Source organism: Cynocephalus volans, chromosome 8 (genome assembly GCF_027409185.1).
Source record: "Cynocephalus volans isolate mCynVol1 chromosome 8, mCynVol1.pri, whole genome shotgun sequence".
NCBI lineage: Eukaryota > Metazoa > Chordata > Mammalia > Dermoptera > Cynocephalidae > Cynocephalus > Cynocephalus volans.
This window is the reverse complement of record NC_084467.1, coordinates 114564010-114586951: the sequence shown is the minus strand read 5'-3', so window position 1 is coordinate 114586951 and position 22942 is coordinate 114564010. Positions and strand designations below refer to the sequence as shown.

General features: G+C 43.5%; 1 protein-coding gene across 1 annotated transcript in view; it reads left to right on the top strand.

The window, feature by feature from the left end:
* Positions 1–10517: 10517 nt before the first annotated feature.
* The window catches only part of FCRL5 (Fc receptor like 5), a gene marked incomplete at its 5' end in the record, with an annotated part of 32459 nt that continues 20034 nt past the window's right edge, over positions 10518–22942 (top strand). The window contains 6 exons of the mRNA XM_063105851.1: positions 10518–10539; positions 17228–17248; positions 18880–19125; positions 20487–20738; positions 21040–21324; positions 22585–22860. Coding sequence (XP_062961921.1) covers positions 10518–10539; positions 17228–17248; positions 18880–19125; positions 20487–20738; positions 21040–21324; positions 22585–22860 — 1102 coding nt within the window. The remainder of the gene's footprint in view (positions 10540–17227; positions 17249–18879; positions 19126–20486; positions 20739–21039; positions 21325–22584; positions 22861–22942) is intronic.

The following is a 22942-nucleotide window of genomic DNA, read 5'->3' as shown; positions in this document are numbered from 1 at the left end:
ATATACAAAACTAACTATTATATTTCTATATGCCAATAAACACTTAGAAAACAATTTAATGACATTACTAACAATATCATCAAAAACATATCAAATACCTAGGAATAAACCTAACAAAAGATGTACCTTCCGTAGATAAAGCTACAGAAAATTACTGAGAGAAGTTCAAGCTGACCTAAATAAACGGGGGGATATCCCATGTTTATGGACTGACAAACTCAATTCTTATTAATTTATACAAATTAACTAATAGATCCAATACAATCCCTATTATTAAAAATCCAGTAGGATTGCGGGGGGGAGAAGACGGCAGGGATTTAATTTTTAAATGTACAGGAAAATACAAAAAAGCCCAAAATAGCCAAAACAATTTTTTTAAAAAAGAAAACATTTTATGACTTAAACTACCAAATAATAAGATTTATTATAAAGCAACAATAATTAGGACAGTGTGGTATCAGCATTAGGATAGACAGACAGATTAATAAATCAGAAAAGAGTTTCCAGAAACAGACCCACATTGCTTCTTGTTTTATAACAAATGTGAAATTGCATAGTATTATGGAAAAAATCTACTTTCAAACAATAGGGCTGGGTAAATAGGCTATCTATATGTACATTAAAAGTGAATATAAATGCTCACTTATACCAAATACAAAAATTAACTGCAATGATATTATAGATATAAAATAAATGGGCAAATAAATAAAGTTTGTAGAAGATAACCTAGTAGAATATCTTCGTAACATTGGAGTAGGCAAAATTTCTCAGAAGGGATGCAAAAATCTCTAGCCATAAAGGAAAACATAGATGAATTGGACTGTATCAAAGTTAGAATGGTTGTTCATCAAAAGAAACTGTTAATAAGCAAAAGAGCAAGCCACCGACTGAAGGAAGACATTTGTAATACATACATCCAACAAAAGATTTATATCCAGAATTTAAAACAACTATAAAGCAGAAGGAGAAAGACTAAAAATTAATAGAAAAGGGGGGAAAGATTTGAACAAACATTTTACATTAAAAAGTCTATCTAAAACACGACTTTCGAATAAGAAAAGGTGCTCAATTATGTGATTCATCAGTGATATGAAAATTAAGACTACACTGAGATAATCTTAGCAGAATGGCTAAAAGACAACAATATGAATATTAGCAAGGATTTTAGAGCAAGGAGAACTTCTCACACATTGTTAGTGAGGTGTAAATTGGCATGACCACTTTGGAAACTAATTTGGCAGTCCTTCTAAACTGAGTATATGCAACGCTTATAAGCCAGGAATTCCACTCCCAGGTATATATACAATAGAAATGTATGTACACATGCACCAAGAGACATACAAGAATGTCCACAGAGGCACCATTTGTTTTAGCTCCAAAAGCATGTAGAGATTCTTTGTTCCCTCTGAGGTCCTCCTACTGGACTGAGACAGATTAATCTCTACTTACCCCTGCATGCTTTTCTTATCTCACGGATGTGCATTTGTACATATGAAATTAAATGCTCTCTTATAAAGACGAAGGTATGGGCCCAGGAAGAAAGGGTGAAAAGAACTGTTTGAAAGAAAGAAACTGACACTCCTCATGGCAGCTAATGTCTTAGGGACTTTTGTTGACCAGCAACCCAGGATGGAAACTTGACTTTTTTTTTTTTTTTTAATTGAATCAAAATTGATTATACATATTTGGGAGGTTGAACATTGAGATGTGTTGATTAAATCAATATTACTAGGATATATATTGTTACAAATCATAATTATTCTTTATGCCCCTTGTCCAATCTCTCCCCTTCCCCCATTTCCTCCCCCTCCCCCCTCTAATTGACCTAGATTTCTGCTCTCCTTCTGAAAGAGTAATGGTCACTCTGTTAACTTGTTGCCTAGATGATCTGTCCAATGCTAAGAGGTGTGATCAGGTCCCCCAATATTATCATAGAGCAGATGCTTCTTCTGTCACTCTGAAATGCGTTTTGTGGAAGGAGACCTCCTCTTCTTTTCTTTATCTCTGCTAGTGACTCTTCTTGTGCGAATGCACTCCAGTGGTTGGCGGACCATCTGCGTGGTGGCTGTGGCGTCTAGCTGCTTTTGCAGCAGCCATGGTTATTGTGGTGGCTGTGGTGGGCCACCCACGTGGAGGTGCTGTTTTTGGCATGCTCCTTGGCACTGGGGTATGCCTGGTTGTGGGTGTGTTTGGTCCCCTTCTCCATGCCTCTGGTCCCTGAGCAGGCCCCAAGGTGCTGGCGCCATGTGCCTGGTTGTGGGAGAAGGGTCCAGTCCCCTTCCCCATTACCCAGGTCCCTGGGCGGGCCCCAAGGTACTGGTGCAGTGTGCCTGGTTGTGGGAGGAGAATCCAGTCTCCTTCTCCATACCTTGGGTACCCAGGTGGGCCCCAAGGTGCTGGCATTTTGTGTGTGGTGTGGGAGGAGGGTCCAGTCCCCTTCTGCATGCCTCTGGGCCAGGTGGGCCTGAGGTGCTTGCACGGTGTCCCTTGTTGTGGGAGAGAGGTCCAGTCCCCTTCTCCTTGCCTCAGGTCCCTAGGTGGGCCCTGAGGTACTGGCATAGTGTGCCTTGTTGTGGGAGGAGGGTCTGGTTCCTGGCTCCATGCCTTGGGTCACTGGGTGGGACCCACGGTGCTGGCTTGGTGTGCCTGGTTGTGGAAGAGAGGTCCAGTCCCCTTCTCCATGCCCTGGGTCCCTGGGTGGGCTCTGAGGTGCTGGCATGGTGTGCCTGGTTGTGGGAGGGTGGTCCGGTCCCCTTATCCATGCCCTGGGTCCCTGGATGGGCTCTGAGGTGCTGGCATGGTGTGCCTGGTTGTGGGAGGGTGGTCCGGTCCCCTTCTCCATGCCCTGGGACCATCAGCAGGCCCCGAGGTGCTGGCTTGGTATGCCTGGTTGTGGGAGAGAGGTCCAGTCCCCTTCTCCTTGCCTCAGGTCCCTAGGTGGGCCCTGAGGTACTGGCATAGTGTGCCTTGTTGTGGGAGGAGGGTCTGGTTCCTGGCTCCATGCCTCGGGTCACTGGGTGGGACCCACGGTGCTGGCTTGGTGTGCCTGGTTGTGGAAGAGAGGTCTAGTCCCCTTCTCCATGCCCTGGGTCCCTGGGTGGGCTCTGAGGTGCTGGCATGGTGTGCCTGGTTGTGGGAGGGTGGTCCGGTCCCCTTCTCCATGTCCTGGGACCATCAGCAGGCCCTGAGGTGCTGGCTTGGTATGCCTGGTTGTGGGAGAGAGGTCCAGTCCCCTTCTCCATGCCTCAGGTCCCTGGGCAGGCCCTGTGGCACTGGTGCAGTGTGCCTGGTTGTGAGAGAGAGGACCATTCCCTTTCTCCTTGCCCCAGGTCCCTGGGTGGGCTCCGAGGTGCTGGCATGGTGTGCCTGGTTGTGAGAGGGTGGTCCGGTCCCTGATTCCATACCCTGGGTCCCTGGGTGGGCCCCAAGGCGCTGGCTCAGTGTGCCTGGTTGTGGGAGGGTGGTCCAGTCCCCTTCTCCATGCCCTGGGTCCCTGGGTGGGACCCAAGGTGCTGGTGCAGTGTGCCTGGTTGTGAGAGAGAGGACCATTCCCCTTCTCCTTGCCCCAGGTCCCTGGGTGGGCTCCAATTTGCTGGCATGTTGTGCCTGGTTGTGGGAGAGAGGTCCAGTCCCTGACCCCATACTCCAGGTCCCTGGGCAGGCCCCAAGGTGCTGGCGTGGTGTGCCTGGTTGTGGGAGAGAGGTCCATTCCCCTTCTCCTTGCCCCAGGTCCCTGCATGGGCTCTGAGGTGCTGGCATGTTGTGCCTGGTTGTGGGAGGTTGGTCGGGTCCCCAGCTCCATACCCCAGGTCCCTGGGTGAGCCCCAAGGTGCTGGTGTGGTGTGTCTGGTTATGGGAAGGGGGCCCAGTCCCCTTCTCCATGCTTCAGGTCCCCAGACTGGCCCCGAGGCACTGGTGCAGTTTGCCTGGATGTGGGAGTGGGGTCCAGTCCCCAGATCCAAGCTTCCAGTTCCCAGGCAGGCCCCAAGGTGCTGGTAGTGTGCCTGGGCTGGAACTAATTTTTTGTCCTTTGCTTCTAAAATGGGGGAACTTCCTATGGGAACCAGTACTTGAGCTGTGTGGTTGTTTAAATTGCTACTTTGCTGCTGTTTCCCTAGGGAAGGCTTTTTGTGCAGCTCAGGGTTTAATGGTTGACCTTATAGGTACTTCCGGCTCTCCAGAGACCCGGTGGATCTGTGTTCTGCAGAATCTCTGATCTGGGCCTGAGTTTTTTCATCAAAATGCACCCCATGCAATTCTGCATTCCTGACCAGTGGAATTCTGCATTCCTGACCATTCCTCTGAGTGGTCCTGTGCTGATTGGGGGGCAGGTCAGCTGTCTTTGCTGTGCCTCAATGTGCCCCTGGTCAGCACGTCTCCCCCACCGCCAACATGCTGCAAACACTTCCCATGGGATGGGCCCTGTGCTGGTCCCTTGCGATGACTCACCGGCCTCTGAATGGCTTTTTTCAGTTGGTCTGGCTCCTCGCTCCTTCATGGATCCATAGGGAACCTATTAGTGGTCTTGCTGTCCTGGGGGCCGCCAAGGCCCTCTTCTCCCCTGCTGCCACCTAGTAACTCCATCTGAAGGGCACAGCTGTGGCTTCTGCCAGCTCCTGCTCCATGCACTCATCAGCTCTAGCCTTAAAGCAGCCGTGGCCCGAAATGCTCAGAGCAGCTTTTTCTTTCTCTCATGGTGGTTTCTCCTGCCTTCATGAACTCCGTAGGTCTCTCCTCCTCCCCCTGAGCACCAGTGGCCCCAGCTTGGCTGATGTTACATTTTTATAGTTGTAAATTTGCTTGATTTGTGGGAGAGGGTGACGCTGCGGACCGTCTATTCCACCATCTTGACTAGATCTCGAAACTTGACTTTTAAAAAGTTATAAAAGCAATACATTCACATGGTAAGTTTTAAAAAATCAAGCAGTATATAAAGACAAATGAAATGTTTCCTTCCCACCTATAGCTCTTCAAATGTAACAACTAGATTTTTGTGTACTTACCAGGAAAAAAAAAATTTATACTAGTTTATATACACCCACACACATATTTATATATATTATATATATATAAGTATATATATATATTTTACATTTACCAAAATGGGACAATACCAACCTACACCTTCCTTTTTTCTCTTCACATTAATCAGAGTGGTCTTGCCTTAGCATGTGCAAGTTTACCTCTACATTAATGGCTTCATTGCTTGTAGTTGTACAGATGAATAGAATACTCTTAAATAGTCCCATATTCATGGTCTTTTTTGTTGCTTCCAGTGTTTAGGCAATTACAAATGATGCTACAATTAATTCTTATAAAACTATCTTCACATATTTACCTTCAGGTAATTTCCCAACAGCAGAAATAGAAGGTCAAGGATATGTGATTTTTAAACCCCTAACATTTATTTTCTCACTTTGATCATAGGGCAGGAAACTTTGATTCGTAGTCAAAGACCGGTACTCCCACTTCCTGTTTTCTAATTCACAAATGTATTCTGCTCTTTTCTAAACAAGCAGCTTTTCAGATGTGCTCCTTCGGGCTGGTGTCAGCATACAGAACGTAAGATCAAGACCAAACCTATTATTGCTGAGAAAACATCTCTTTGGTCTCAGCCCTCAGGGCTCCAGGTCTTCATGCTGCTGTGGGTGACACTGCTGGTTCTGGGTGAGTAGAACGGCTCAACACGGGTGCAGGATGGGGTCAGGACAGCTTTTCTCTCCACCACAGGGCTGGCTCTTCTTGGGACTCAATCCCTGCTTAGAAAGTCTTTCCCACATGAGGAGGCTATATTTTCAGGCTTTACTGTCCACCTCAGGGCTTCCTTTCTTGAGGCTAAAAGAAGTGGACACAGCTGGCAAAAACCTTCAAACTTACAGAGAAAGAAACCATAGTGACCTCAACAATTAAGGTTTCATTCGTTTTTTTTTCTTCAAAAAATACTTCATAAAGTCCAGAAAATGCGTTGTGTTTGCTTGTTTATATTGTCTTAGAGAAGAGTCTACTCTCCTCTCTGCAAAGGAGATGCATTTATTCCTTTCATGACAAGGCCAGATCCTGGTCCTGAACTTGAGGGGGCAAGGTTCCTATAGGAAAGATGTCTCCTTCTTCTGCACATGGATGCAAACCACAGCAGTGATTGGCAGATTAAGAATACTGGGGGGGAGGTGGGGACACAATGGGAGAGGCAGGCGAGGTAAGGGAAAGCCCAACACACATGACATTCTCACTGTGCCTGTGGGTGTGCCTGTCTCTGCCAATTCATACATACAAACTGGCTGTGGTTTTTTGCTGAGATTTAAATATTATATTTAAATATATTTATTCATTTGTTCGGCAATTTTTTTCTTTTTTTATTTTTTAGTAATCACTATGCACAGCACTGTACCAGGTGCTGAGAATGATGGGAGTACATGGGAGGCCCCATTTCTGTGCACAGGACACTCATGATGTGGAAGGGCTCCCAGCAACACCAGGGTACAAGAAGCAGCTATGTAACAAGGTTCCAGTTAAATAGTTGTTCAGGCAAAGTTATCAATGGATGGTGCAGGCATATAATAAACTACATGCCAAATAGCTGGTAGAGACTTCACGAAACAGAGGATGAGTAGGATGGAGTGGGGCATGGTATAAGAAAAGAGGACCCTACAGCTAGAAGGTACACGAAGAATAATTTCAGAGATGGGAAGTGCATCCCAGTGCAGCACCAACACAGAGGGGCAGGGTAGGGTAATGGCCAGGAGCATGCGCTTTGGGATCAGACAGGATGTGGGTTCAAAATCCCATCCTGCCACCTACTAGCTACTTAACCAGTTTTCTGATCTGTAAAATGGGGATAATCATAGTACTTCCTTCACAGGCTTATTGACAAGATTACATGAAATAATGTATGTAAACATATACCATGTTTTTTAGCTCAGAAAAATATTAGCTGCATTTAAAACAATACAAAAGCCACAGTGACTAAGATATTTAGATAATGGTGAATAATTCACTGTTCTCAATAAAACATTTTGGTTTGGATAACACTCCCTCCATCCACCCCATATGGACAGAGATGATGCATTTCTTGCTCACTCCTGAATTTCCATTGCTTTGCCCTGGTATATTGTTGGCATTCCAAATTTCTGTCAAATGAACCAAATCTGTCCTTTATGTGGAAAATTTATTCAATTTGTCAACCTGCCAAGTTTGCCTCCTTTCTCTCCTCATTTCCCATTTCTCAAATCTTTGCCCTTCTATCTCTACTATTATAACCCATTTCTTTAATTAATTCATTATTCAATAAATAAATATTTAAGAAATATTTATGAAATATCTTCATATGGCAGGCACTGTTCTAGGTCCTGGAGGACATGTGGTGAACACAAGAAAAGTCCCTGCTCTCACAGGGCTTGTATTTTTTAAAATGGAAAGTAAACAAACAAAGTAAACAAGTAAACAAATAATTAAGATAATTTTGGACAAAGACCAAGAAAATTAAACACCGTCTCTTGCCCTGCCTTCGTACTAGTCTCTCGGCTTCACATCTTGCCCCACCGAAGTCTGCCCACTGCCAAAGTGCTCCATCGAAGATTCAAATGCTAACTTTGTCACTCTACTGCTTGAAACCTTCCCATGGCTCCCCATAGCTTTTGCAATAAAATTGGAACTACTCACTTGCACCCTGCATGCATCCTTAATCTTATTTCCCCCATCACGCCCTACTGTATTAGTCCATTTTCTGTTGCTCATAACAGAATACTGAAACTGGGTAATTTATAACAAATTGAAATATATTTCTTACACTTTTGGAGGCTGAGAAGTCCGTGGTCTAGGGAGCACATCTGGTGAGGATCTTATTGGTGGGAACTCTCCACAGGCTCCAGTGGCAACATGGACAATACCATGGCAAGGGCTGGACAACAGCACTTGTTAATGTGCTCATTTGATCTCCTATTAAGCCCCCAGCCCACACCCATAATAAACCATTAAACCATTACTCCACAGAGGAATAAAGCCATTCATGAGAGCATCACAATCCAATCACCTCTTAAAAGCCCTGTCTTTCAACACTGCCACATTGGGAATCAAGTTCCCACTTGAACTTTGGAGGGGACAAACATTCAGACCACAGCATCTCCCTTCCAGACCCCCAACTCCTGAACACCAATGTAATTTCTCCACTTTTGTGCCCTTTCTGTCTCTTGCCACACACAAACATCATTCTGCACCTAGCTGATTCCTACATACTCATTCACAGTTTTCTCAAGCATCACCTCCTTCAGGTACTTTCCATGGTCCACCCACCCTCTAACCCCACACACACACACCCTACACACTGGGCTTGGTGGCCCTTCTGCTCCCAAGATACCCCATGTGTATTTCTATTATGGCACTTATGTCCTGTATTATAATTACTTTTTTCATTGAAACATAATTAATTGTACATATCTGTAGGGTACAGAGTTGACTATCAATACCTGTGTGCAATATGTGATGCTTAAATCAGGATAATTAGTATGTTCAACATTACACAATGTAATCATTTTTTGTGGCCGTTTACTAATTTCTTGCTGACTCCTCTCCCCTTCCTCCCTTCCCCCCTCTGGCGACCTCAATTCTGTTCTCTCCTTTTGAAACTTTGATGAATTATTGTGATTGTTGAATCTTACTTTTTAAGTGTGTTTATTTATTATTTTAGCTCCTGCTTATGAGTGAAGACATACAGTATTTCTCTTTCTGTGTCAGGCTTATTTCACTTAACATAATTTTCTCTAAGTTCATCCTTGTTGCTGCAAATTGCAGAATTTCATTCTTTTTTTATGGCAGAGTAGGATTCCATTGAGTATATATACCACTTTTCCTTATCCAGTTCTCTGTTGATGAATATTTAGGTTGGTTCCAACTCTTGGCTATTGGAAATAGAGCTGCAATAAACATGGAAATGCAGGGTATCTCCTCGACATGATGATTTCCATTTCCTTGGGTATATACCCAGCAGTGGGACCGCTAGATTGTATGGCAGTTCTATCTGGAGTATTTGAGGAATCTCCATACTGTTTTCCATAATGGCTCTACTAATTTTCAGTCCCACCAATAATGTAAGAGAGTTCCCCTTTCTCTAAATCCTTGCCAGCATTTGTTATATTCTTTTTGATAATAGCTAGTCTAATTGGGGTGAGAAGATATCTCAAAATGGTTTTGATTTGCATTTCCCTAATGCTTAGTAGTTCTGAGAGTCTTTTCATGTGACTGTTGGCCATTTGTATGTCTTCCTTTAAGAAATGCCTATTCAGCTCTTTTGCCCATTTCTTAATTGGATTATTTGTTCTTCAGTGTTGTTTGAGTTCCCTGTCTATTCTGGATATCATCCCTTATCAGATGTATAGTTTGCAAATATTTTCTTCCATTCTGTAGGTTGTATGTTTGCTCAGCTAATTGTTTCTTTTGCTGCGCAGCAGCATTTCAGTTTGATATAATCCCATTTGTTTACTTTTTTCTTTCGTTGCCTGTGCTTTGGGGGTCTTATTCATAAAGTGCTTGCCCAGCCCTACATCCTAAAGTGTTTCCTCTATGTTTTCTGCCAGGAGTTTTAAGGTTTCAGGTCTTATATTTAAGTTTTCAGTCTATTTTGAGTTGGTTTTGGTATATGGCAATAGGTATAGGTCTAGTTTCATTTTCTACAAATGGATGTCCAGTTTTCCCAGCACCATTTATTGAAGAGGCAGTCTTTTCTCCAATGTATGTTCTTGCTGCCTTTGTCAAAGATCAGTTGGCTGTAAGTATATGTATTGATTTCCAGGTTCTCTATTCTGTTCCATTGGTCCAAGTGTCTGTTTTTATGCCAGCACAATGCTGTTTTAGTTACTATAGCTTTGTTGTGTAATTTGAAGTTAGGAAGTGTAATGCCTCTGGCATTATTTTTTTTTTATTTTATTTTATTTTATTTTTTTGCTCAGGATTGCTTTGGCTATTTGAAGTCTTTTTTTGTACCATATGAACATTATGATTTTTTTTTAATTTCTGTGAAGAAAATTATTGGTATTTTGATGTGGATTGTATTGAATTTGTAGAATGCTTTGAGTAGAGTGGACATTTTCACTGTGATGATTTTTCCAATCCAAGAATATGGAATCTGTTTCCATCTTTTTGTGTCCTCTTTAATTTTTTTCAGCAGTGATTTTTAGTTCTCATTGTAGAGATCTTTTACCTCCTTGATTAAATTTATTCCTAGGGGTTTTTTGTTGTTGTTGTTGTTGTTGTTGTTGTTGTTGTTGTTGTTTTGGTGACTATTGTAAATGAGCTTCCTTTCTTGATTTCTTTTTCTGCTAGTTTATTGTAGTATAAAATGCTACTGGTTTATTGCATGTAATTTTTTATCCTGCAAATTTACTGAAATCATTTATCAGCTCTAAGAGTTTTTTTGTAGTCTTTAGGTTTATCTATATAGGATCATGTCATCTGCAAACAGGGACAGTTTGACTTTGTCTTTTCCAATACAGATGCTCTTATTTCTTTCTCTTGCCTGATTGCTCTGGCTAGTACTTCCAATACTGTGTTGAATAGGAGTGGTGAGAGTGGGCATCCTTGTCACATTTCTGTTCTTAAGAGAAAAGCTTTCAGCTTTTCCCCATTCTGGATGATATTGGTGGTGGGTTTGCTGTATATGGCTTTTATTGTGTTGAGATACTTTCCTTCTGTACCTAATTTGCTGAAAGTCTTTATCATTAATAGAAGTTGAATTTTGTCAATGCTTTTTCTGCATCTACTGAGATAATCCTATGGTTTTTGTCCTTAATTTTGTTGATGTGGTGTATCACATTCACTGACTTGCATATGTTGAACACTGGAATGAACCCCACTTGTTCATGGTGTACAAACTTTTTGATGTGTTGCTGTATTCTATTTGCTAATATTTTTTTGAAAATTTTTGCATCTATGTTCATCAAAGATATTGGCCTATAGTTTTCTTTTTTTGTTGTATCTTTGTCTGGTTTGGGTATAAGGGTAATACCCTTACTCATAGCATGAGTTTGGGAGAATGGCCTCTATGAAGGTTAATTCTAGGTATCAACTTGAATAGATTAAGGAATGCCAAGAAACCTGATAAAGCTATCTTTTCAGGTGTGTCCATGAGGGTGTTTCCAGCAGAGATTAGTGTGAGAGCCTGAGTGGACTGGGTGGGAAAAACCAGCTTTCAATGCTTGCAGGAGCTGTCCAATCTGCTGGGGACCCAGAGAGAGTAAAAAACAGAGAAAAAAGGTGAATCTCTCTCCCTATCCACTGGAGCTGGGATACACTCTTCTCTCCTATCTGTGGACATCAGAGCTCAAGACTCTTCAGTTTTTGGGTCCCAGGACTTACACCAAGGACACCATCAGCTTCCTTGGTTTTGAGGCCTTCAGACTTGGATTGAGCCACACTACTGGCATCCTGTTTGCAGACGGCCTGTCATAGGACTTCTCTTCACAATTGTGTGAGCTAATTCCCCTAATAAATTCCCTCTCATATATTTATAACATATCCTATTGGTTTTGTCTCTCTGGACAACCCTGACTAATACAGCCTCTGTTTCAATTTTTTGGAATAGTTTGAAAAGAATTAATATTAATTCCTCTTTAAAGGTTTGCTAGAACTCAGCAGGGAAGCTGTATTAGTCCATTTTGTGTTGCTATAACAGAATACTTCATACTGGGTAACTTATAAAGAACAGAGGTTTATTTGGCTTACGATTCTGGGACAGCTGCATCTGGTGTGGACCTCATGGTGGAGGCTGCTTCTACTCATGGCGGACAGTGGCAGGCAGCCAGCAGGTACAAGCAGATCATATGGTGAGAAGAAGCAAGAGAGAGAGTGAGCAGAGGTACCAGGGTCTCTTAACAACCAGCTCTCACAGAAACTAATAGAGCGAGATCTCACTCAGGCCCCCATCCCCCAGAGAGAGCATTAATCCATTCATGAGGGACACCCCCATGATTCAAATAGCTCCCAACATTGCCAGACTGAGGATCAGATTTCCACATGAGTTTTGGCAGGGACAACACATCCAAACTCTATCATTCTGCCCCTGGCCCCCAAAACTCATGTCCCTCTCAATACAAAATACAATCATTCCATCCCAACAGTCCCAAAAGTCTCAGCTTGTTCCAGCACCAACTTAAAAGTTCGAGGTCCAAAGTCTCATCTGAGACCAAACACCAGACTGCTTCCAGCTGTGAACCTGTAAAAATCAAAAGCAAATTTATCTACTACCAAGGTACAATGGTAGAACAGACATTGCATACACATTCCCATTCCAAAGGAGAGGAATAGGCCAGAAGAAAGGAAAAACAGGCTCCAAACAAGTCCAAAACCCAGCAGTGCAGATATTAAATCTTAAAGCTCCAAAATAATCTTCTTTGACTCCAAGTCCTGCATCCTGGGCACAGTGCGTCATCTGGGCCCCCAAAGCATCAGGCAGCCTCACTTTCACATTTCTGCCAGGCCTGTGGCTTTTCCAGACCAGTATCATATGTTGCCATTGGCCCTACACTTCTAAGGTCCTGGTGGCAGCCCCACTGCTTTGGCTCTACTAGACATTTCTCCAGTGGGGGCTCTCAGTAGATGGCCTCTGTGGTGGCTCTGCCCCTGCGGCAGATCTCTGCCTGGGCACCCAGGCTTTTCCATACACCCTCTGCTGGCCTGCAGACTTAACATAATGTGGATGCTACTGAGATTTCCAGCTTGTGCTCTCCAGAGATGCTGCACAAACCACACTTGGGGCTGCTTGAGGCAGGGCTGCTCCAGACAGAGCAGCAGGGATGCAGGGAGCAGGTTCCTGAGGGCAGCTGCACCCCTGGTCAGTCCTTTGGGACAACTCAGTCTTTCTAGGCCTCTGGGTCTGTGATGGGATGGGCACTCTTCCAGACTTCTGAAATGCCTTCAGGGCCTTTCTCCCATTGTCTTGGCTATTAGCATCTGGCTGCCTCATCACCAAGCTAACGTCTTTAGCAACCAATTTATCTGCTTCACCCTTGCATTTTTCTCTTGCTCTCTACTTCTCTACCATATGGCCAGGATGCAAATTTTCCAAATCTTTATGCTCTGCTTTCCTTTTAAATTCTGGCTTTACATCATGCCTTTTCTGACATAACTCAGCATAGGCTGTTGCAAGTAGCCATGCAGCTTCCTTAATGCTTTGCTGCTTAGAAATTTTTTCCACCAAACATTTTGGTTCACACCTCTCAAGTCCCACCTTCCACAAAGTCCAAGTGCATGGACACAATGCAGCCAAGTTCCTTGCTATGATGTAGAAAGGGTTATCTTTCATACAATTACTGATAAGTTCCTCATTTCTATCTGAGACCTCATCATAAGCATGGCCTTTACTGTCCACATTTCTACCAACATTCTGGTCACAACGATTTAACCATTTAACTCTATAACATTCCAAACATCCTCTCATCCTTTTGTCTTCTTCTAAGTCCTCCAAACCCCTCCACCCTTTGCCTATTACCCAGTTCCAAAGCCGCTTCCACATTTTCGGATATCTGTATAGCAACACCCCACTCCTCAGTACCAGTTTTCTGTATTAGTCTGTTTTGTGTTGCTATAACAGAATACTTTAGACTGGGTAATTTATAAAGAACAGAGGTTTATTTGGGTTATGATTCTGGGACAGCTGCATCTGGTGTGGGCCTCAGGCTACTTCTACTCATGGCGGAAAGTGGCAGGCAGCTGGCAGATACAAGCAGATCATGTGGCAAAAGGAAGCAAGAGAGAGAGAGCGGAGGTGCCAGGGTCTTTTAAACAACCAGCTCTCATGGGAACTAATAGAGCAAAATCTCACTCAGGCCCCCTCCCGCAGGGAGAGCATTAATCCATTCATTAGGGATCCACCCCCGTGACACAAACAGCTCCCAACATTGCCACACTGGGGATCAGATTTCCACGAGTTTTCGCAGGGACAACACATCCAAACTCTATCAGAAGCCATCTGGTCCTGGGCTTTTTTTTTACTGTAAGACTTCTGATTATTGCTTCAATCTCATTGCTCATTATTGGTCTGTTCAGTCTTTATGTTTCTTCTCAGTTCAGTCTTGGTGGTTTGTATGTGTCCAGAAATTTATCCATTTCCTCCAGGTTTTCAAATTTGTTGCTGTGTAGCTGTCATAGTAGTCTGTAATAGTTCTTTGTATTTCTGGGATATCAGTTGTGATGTCTCCTTTTTCATTTCTGATTTTTGCTATTTGGGTTTTCTCTCTTTTTTAATTTGTCTGGTTAATGGTTTGTCTATTTTGTTTGGCTGTGGCTATACAGAGTGAGGCTCCATAGGCTATAGCCAGGGGTTGTGGGATTCTGACAGCTGAAGCCTCACAGGGCAGGACTCCAGTGGCTGTGGCCAAACAGAGTGGGGCTCTGGAGGGTTTAACCAGGTGGCACAGGACTCCAGTGACCGAAGCCATGCAGTGTGGGACTCTGGTACCTGGGACCAGAAGTCTTGTGGTAGCTGGATCCAGGTCTGCCTGATGTGGGTCTCCAGGTGCTGGGGCCACAGCTGCAGGCAGCATGGGCCGTGCAGCAAGGTGTGCTTGTGGTCACTGCAGGGAGCTGAATGAACTCCTCTGGGAGGAGACAGACTATGTCTTGGGGACTAAACAGTGACTCAGGTGACTGCAGCAGTGCTGACTGGGCAGGCTGGGGCAGGTCCAATAGAAGGAATACCTCTGGGAAGTGCTCGTGGCTGAAAAGATTCTTCTCCCCACAAAGGAGAATTCCTCCTGTGCCAATCCTAGCTGTCCAGTTCTTGCTCTGGACCCCTTCTGCAAGAGGACTGCATACTGAGCACCTCTAGTCCACCATCTTGGAAAAAAAGAAAACTGATTTTCTTTGGATGTTTTAAATATCTTTAGTTCCTTTCTTCCCCTTTTATTGTTTATTTTGGTGTTTGTTAGTTTTTTGAGGTTGTAGGATATAGTTTCTTTTTCTTTCTAGTTTGCATTTTTGTTCAGCCAATAGGTTTTGATCTTTTTTATGTATCCACGGTAGTAATTATCATATTTTGGTTTCCATATGCAAGATTCTCTTGAATTTCTTGTAGGGCTGGTTGTGTGGTGGTGAACTCCCACAGTTTTTGTTTGTCTGCGAAATACACTATTTCTCCTTCATTGCTGAAGGATAGCCTTGCTAAATATAGCATTCTTGGCTGGCAGTTTTTTTCTTTTAGTATTTTGAATATATCATCCCATTCTCTTCTGTCCTGTAGAGTTTCTATTGAGATGTCTACTGTTCGTCTGATGGGAACTCCCTTATAGGTGATTTGACACTTTTCTCTTGCTGTTTTTCAGATTCTCTCTTTGTCTCTGACTTTTGTCAGTTTGACTAAAATTGTATTGGAGAGGACTTCTTTGAGTTGAATCTGTTTGGGGATCTTTGAGCCTCCTGGATCTGAAGGTCCACATCTCTTCCTGTACCTGGGAAGTTTTCTTCTATTATTTTGTTCTATTATGTTTTCAATGTCTTTTCCTTTCTCCTCCCATTCCAGAATATCCATGATTCAGATGTTTATGTGCTTAAGGGTATCTGCTACCTCTCTTAGATTTTATTCATTCATTCATTCATTTGTTTGTTTATTAATTTATTTATTTTCTGCCTGGGTTATATTGAAAAGACTATTTTTAAGATCAGAGATTCCTTTTTCAGCTTTCTCTAGCCTGCTGCTTAAGCTCTCAGTTGTGTTTTTTTGTTTGTTTGTTTAATTATTATTAGTCCATTGAATGAATCTTTCAGTTCCAGGAGTTCTGCTACCTTCTTTTTTAAGATATTAATATCTTTGTAAATTTCCTCCTTCAAGTCCTCAATAGTTTTTCTCATTTTGTTGTGTCATCTAACTGAGTCTTCCTGTATCTCATTGAGTTTCCTTAAGATTGTTGATCAGAATTTCTTTTCAGTTGTTCAAGGGTTTCCTGCTCTTTGGGGTCTAATACTTGAGAATTATTTTATTCTTTTGGTAGTGTCATATTTTATTGATTTTTGTGTTTCTAGTATCTCTATATTGATGTCTGTGTCCTCTAGTAGAGTAGTTGCTTCTTCTATTACTCTGGAGCGGGCTTTAGGGAGAGACACTTCCTCCTGTAGATGTGTTTTATAATGACCACTGAGCAGAGTGCTTTCATATTGGCTCCAGGTAGATGCAGTAGTGGGTACTGGGGCACTTAGTGATTCTTTCCTGAGGTTAGTGACTCTGAGTTGGGTTATAATGGACATGGGCAAGCTCTCAAGTTCTTCGGAGAAGTGCCAAAGTTACTTGTCACTCTTTGGCTGGGGTAGGTGACCACAGGCAGGCTTTTTGGCACCCTGGCTAGCATCCCAAGACTCTAATAGGTGCATTGGGGTATGCTGGAGCCCCTCAGTTTGAATGGGTGACCCTGCGCAGGGTTTCTCTTTCCTCTATCCTACTGGCAGAGGCTACTCCTAGGTCCTATCTTCCCCCATTTGGGGGATAGGTTGGTGGTGGTTGGGAATTTTCTTCCTTACTCTATTTGGCTATCCTGGGTTTCTGCACTCTCTGTCCCACATATGTCTCTCCCTGGATCAAGGCACTAGCATGGGCTGCATGCTTACTTCCTGCCCCCAGGTTTGCTACTGCAAAGGCCAGTGTGATTCTCCCTGTGGGCTGAGCCACAGGGTCATCGGTCTGTGCCCACTCACCTCTTTCCCAGGGCTCCACTGGTGACCCTCCTTTTGTCAATGCAGTCAAGTGGTTGCTGGGTTGCTTTCAGAGTGATGGTGGCTGCTGCAGTGGCATTGGCAGCTACTGTGGTGGTAGGCCACCCTTGCTGTGGCTGCAGGCTGCTCTTGTGGTCGTGGTGGCTGTGACAAACCACCCACTCAGCAGTGGTGTCTGTGGCAGTGGTGGGCCACCTGTGCAACATTGCCCCAATTTCTTGCCATCTGTTGGCAGGGGCTGCCCTCAGCTCCTGAGGTCCCTGTACTCCTCCTTGTATTATGATTATATTATTTTGCATCATGTTTCTGTTTCCTCCATCCATCAACTTCTTGCTAGGAGACACCATTTATTTATTCATCTTAGAAGCCCAAGTACAATGACTTAGTAAATATAGACATTCAAGAAATAATTATCAAATTTTTTTATGAATTTTTTAATGAAAGAAGCAACACATGGAAGGAACAGAACAAGAATTATCTTTGAAAAGCCAAAAAATCTTTGCTGTGTGCTCATTTCTGTTTCTTTATTTTTTTGTAGCTCCTGTCAGTGGACGATTTGGTAAGTTCTTTCTTTTGCTTTTCAGTGCCTCTGGATAAGAATGTCTTTCTAATAAATATGATGTATTTGTGATGAATGCTTGGGGATCCCTAATAGGAGTGTTTTCTTGCTGAGGCCAGCAGTGATGTGAAAGTGTCACGTGGTGTATTAGTCCGTTTTGCATTGCTATAACAGAAATACCTGAGATGTGGTAATTTATAAAGGAAAGAGGTTTATTTGGCTTACGATTCTGGGACAGCTGCCTCTGGCATGGGCCTTGGGCTCATTCTACTCATGGTGGACAATGGCAGGCAGCTGGCAGGTACAAGCAGATCACATGGCGAGAGAGGAAGCAAGAGAGAGAGAAGAGTGCCAGGGTCTCTTAAACAACAAGCTCTTACGGGAACTAATAGAGCGAGAACTCACTCATTTATCCTCCCTCCCCCAGGGAGAGCATTAATCCATTCATGAGGGATCCACCCCCATGACTCAATCAGTTTCCAACACTGCCACATTGGAGATCAAATTTCCACATGAGTTTTGGAGGGGACAACATATCCAAACTCCATCACCTGGTCTACTGGCACTGTCCAAGGGACAGAATAGCTTCATGGTAGCCCTCTAATCCTCCCTGGAGAGGTGGTAAATGCACAGGCAGCTCCTGGCTTTTGCTAGGCCTTGCACTTACTCCTGTTTCAAATGGACCCCGTTAGCCAGACAGGACATTTTCAACTCCATGGCAAATGTGCAGGACTTGGGATAGGCTCCTGTCCAGTCAGCAAGCTACAATAATTCCTCTGAAATCACACCATGGAGATGCCAGCAGGAATGTTGCATCCTCTACAGGTTTAGGAGTAAAATCCTCCAGGAAATGTATGGGGAACAGAAAAACAACCAACAACTGAGCTTTTACAAGAAAAAATGTGCACAAAAGAGGATATTGAGGAAGAAGACAAATTATCTGTATCACACTTTCTCAGTTATGACTCTTACTGCCATTCGTATGGTTCAGAGAGTGTCTTGGGTATTTGAGGATGCATGAATAGCAACAACTCTCTACAAGCCTTCTCCTTGTCCAAAATCAGCTGACCCAGTGTGTCCTGTTCTAGGTCATTTCTGGATTCCAGTGAATGACTTGTCTATTCCTTATTCTGCCACAATTAACTATGATGGTATTTTTCTGGTCATTTGAATCATCATCTCAAAAATGAAGGTGTTAGAGAAGTTGATCTCCCAAGCTTTTCTCAGTGCCAAATATGACTTATTCCCTCAGGAAAAATGCAAATGTTATTTTGACAACATCCTTAGGAGTTCTTATGAGTTTATGAACCTGATGAAACGGCAGGGTCAGGGGTGATTTTCTCTAGAATCCACTGCCATAACAGACTAATTAGCCACTGATATCTGACAGTGAACCCTGCTAGTGGTACTCTCTTGAAATCATTTTGCTCATTGCCATCCTATGAGCAACCCCTGTCCCTTGGCTGAGGAGCACTGCTGGCTGACACACAGCCCTGAGGGAATGATGACTCTCTCTGGGGGGCCTCTTGGGAGTTCTGAAAAGACAGGTCCTCTAGTCTATCCCACAGGAACTGCCACAGTTGGGACTGCAGGCACCTCTATTTCAGCCTCTTTTTCTCTTTCTTCCTCAGCAACTGCATCCAAACCTGTGATTTCCATCCTTCCTCCATGGACTGTCATCTTCCAAGGACAGACAGTGGAACTGACGTGCAATGTATTTCCCTTCTACACACCAAAGAAAATAAAATGGTTCCTTGGGACAGAAAGATCAAGTGAAACCCCAGTGAATACTCTTGAGGTTAATGAATCTGGAGAGTACAGATGTCAGGCCCAGGGCTCACCCCTCAGTAACCCTGTGCACTTGGTCTTTTCTGCAGGTAAGAGAGAAGTGAAAGAAATAAAAACTTTATGAGATTTCAGTCCACTTTTCCCTCTAGCCATCAGCACCATTCACTTCAGACGACTCGTGAGTGAAGAATTTTATTCCACACTGTGGTTAAACAAACAAGGAAACAGTAAAAAAGCTCTCTGCATACAACCAGATAGGGATGGAATTAGCTTCATAAGTTTGAACATGAAAATGAAGAAAATATAAATTATCTGGATAAAACTCATTCATCCCAATGGGCAGCGACTTCAAGTATGTAACCAAAAAGACATAGTTGTCATAGACAACCGCTAAACGTTATCAATGAACCACACAAACGGTACAATTTCTGTTGAGTACATTAATGTCTCTAAACCTGTAAACTTAGTCTGATTTGAGTCAGAAAACCTGGAAGCTTTTTAATCATGCAGTTACTCAGGACCTACCCTATATTTACTAAATCAAAATTTATAGGATTGAGCATCAAGAATTTGTATTTTTTACAAACTACTCAAGTGAAAGGAAATTTGAGAAGCAGTTTATCTGAACGACTCCTGATCTATGCACAGGTGTAAGCCATTTTCTTTACTCAGAATAATAAGTAGCATGATGATTTTTTATAAAGATCTAGATAAGGGATTGATAGGTAAATATAAATAGATATATAGATAGATGGATAATAGGTAAATAGATTAAAAGAAAGAGGCATTTCCTTTATTGTCCTAAAACCATCTGTTTTGAAGTTGAAGCAGTATCATCTTAATTATTATGCCTTTAATTTAGTGAATGTGGAAGCAGCGTGGAAGTAGAAAGGAACAGATGAAATTCCCAAGCTCTTTGACCTAACAATTCCTCTCTTAAGAATTTACCTATTTAATAGTCATAGATACACATCCCCAAAAATGGAGGACCCTAGATGGTCAAGAAAAGAAGACTCTTTAAATAAATTATTACTGCCAGTGAAGGAAAACTTTGGTTTCATTGAAAATCAAGTTCAGTAATGATATTTTAATGACATAGGAAAGTGTTCTTAGCACAGTAAGTGAAAGACAAGTTATCTGATATATAAATATCATTCCAATGCCATAAAAAGAAAAAATACACACAGACTCTCACATACATGAATGTAGAAAAGCGGAAAATGTATGCCAAAATATGAGTGGTGAGATGATAGGTGATTTTTACTTAAATTTCTGCTTTCTAATTTTTCTTAAGGTGTATGTGTTTATTTTAAAATTTTTTTTAAATGATAACTATTTTAAGAATCCTTTTTCCCAGTTCCTTTTCCTATGAAATCTACTCAGAATACCAATGAAAAGAAAGGGGAAACAATGAGATGAATCAAATCAAGGGTCTTTTGTTTTCCCATAGCTTCGCTGATCCTGCAGGCTCCACTTTCTGTGTTTGAAGGAGACTCCGTGCGTCTGAGATGCCAGCAGACGGCAAAAGTAGCACTGACTACTCTGAAATTTTTCAGGAATGCAGTTCTGATACTCTCTAGTGAAAGCTCCGTCTTCAACATTGATAATGCAAGTGTGAAGGACAATGGCGTATATCACTGTACTGGATATAAGAAAAATAATATCTCCGTTTCTTCAAACACAGTTGAAATCCAAGTCCAAGGTAAAGCCTTCATTATTTTATGAACTGTGCTGTTCAAAAAGAAAGTCTTCAGGGTTGCAGAGGTAAAATAGGAAGAAAAGGGTGGACTGGAATATCATGGAAACTCAGGTGGCATTTCTGCAAGGAACTGAGAGAGTGTGACAGTGCTTTGGGCTGAAGGATGTTAGGAATCAAAAGTGGCATTCCTTTCTTTGCCTGCTTTTGTATGTTCTCACTGCTGGTAATGAGGATGAGTTGCATTTTTCTCCAGAGCGGTTCCAAGCCTCACTGCTCTGGGGACTTTTGTGATTCTTCTCTCTAGAGCTGTTTCCACGTCCTGTGCTGACAGCCAGCCCCTCCCAGCCCACAGAGGGGAGCCCCATGACCCTGACCTGTGAGACCGAGCTTTCTCCGGAGAGGTCAGCCATCCTGCTCCAGTTCTGCTTCTTCAGAGATGACCAGACCCTGATACCAGGCTGTAGCAGCTCCCCAGAACACCAGATCACTACCATGCGGACTAAAGACTCAGGGTCCTACTGGTGCGAGGCAAAGGCAATAACTTACAAGATCAAGAAACAGAGCTTGGGTTTCCAGATACATGTGCAGAGTGAGTTCAGTGGGTTCTGAGATTTGCCGGGGATGGGGCTGGACGAGCTGGGCAGAGCTGCACATCAGCCTGGGCCACGGGGCCATGTGGAAAGTGCAGAAGTATAGCAGAAGGCCCCAACTCTTGTGGACATTTTAGAAGAGCTCAGAACCAGGAAAGACTAAGAAAATAGAGATAGGTTTATGTTTTCTTTCAATGCCACTAGATACAACTCTTTCTTTTCTCTCTGAAGGTTCTCTTTCCTGACACCATTTTTTTCCTACCAGGCCTATAGACATAAGCTGTGGGCTATGGCAGAGACTCTGACTAGGCTGAATGGACTCTGCTCAGCCAGATGGACAGACTCCTAGAATAAGTGTTTGGAGCAGAGTACTTGAGAACAAGAAAAGCACAGGACAAAAGTTTGGGGAATAAATGATTTCAAAGAAGAAACTATGGAAGAAGGGGAAAAACTTAGACTGCATCACCTCCTTTACTAGCATACAATACAACGCTGCCCTCAAAGCTGTTAAGGTAGCTATGGTAGTGCAGGGAAAACACCTTCTGTGGAGCCCGTTGTCGTCCCTCCCGCTCACGGCGAATCCAGGCTAGCTTTCTAGAAGACAACATGATTCACCACTGCACCAGGAATCAGGAGACAGACCAAGGTCTTGGCTGGGCCTGGAAACAACCTGGTCACAGGCTGGTCTCTGAGTCTCTCCCTGAATCAATTTTCTTACCTGTAAATTAAGAGGGTTAGTCTGGGTGCAGAGAGATGGTAAGAGCAGAAAACATGGCCCTGGGAGAGTATGTGAATCTGGAAGGGAAAAGGATCAAAGGCACAGCACTGAGGCCAACCTGAGTCAAGGGGAAATGGAGAACAGGGACTGACAAGAAAACACAGAATGACTTGGGTATGGAGGGACAGCTTTTCCATGGTCACAAGGTGGAGGGAAGAAGCTGGTGCAGGTAAGGGTATGTGTCTGCTGGCAGCCAGATAAGGGACTCCCTCCCTGAGGGCCTCATCTCCTCTGCAAAAGGGAGGCAGGTCACCTAACAAGGGAGCCAGCATAGGAGAAGAGACTAGAGTTCTGGTGACAAAGAAACAGACTAGAAAAGAGCAGCGTGGAGGAAAGGGGAGAGCTGGTGAGAGGAGCCTGGGAGGTTGCTGGGCCGCCCTGAGGGCTAGTGGAGACGAGAATAGGCATTTGCACTGGCCACAAATAGAAATCCACAGTAAGTGGAAGAAGCAACTGTCCACTCACTTTTTCTCTCCCTCAGTCCCTGTGTCTCATCCTGTCCTCACCCTCAGCACTCCTGAGGCCAGGGTTCACGAGGGAGATGTGGCGACACTTTACTGTGAAGCCCAAAGAGGCTCTCCCCGCATCCTGTACCAGTTTTATCACGAGGACATCCTCCTGTGGGACATATTTATGCCCTCTGGAAAAGCGTCCTACAGCTTCCCTGTGACCGCACAGCACTCTGGGAACTACCACTGCACAGCCAGCAATGACTTCAGCCACCAGCGCAGTGGGGCAGTGAGCCTCTCCGTCATCGGTAAGCCCCAGGTCCCTGTCAAGCACCCATTCCTGGCCCAGATCCCTCTCTCACCAAAGCTTTCAGAAATGTGCTCCCACTT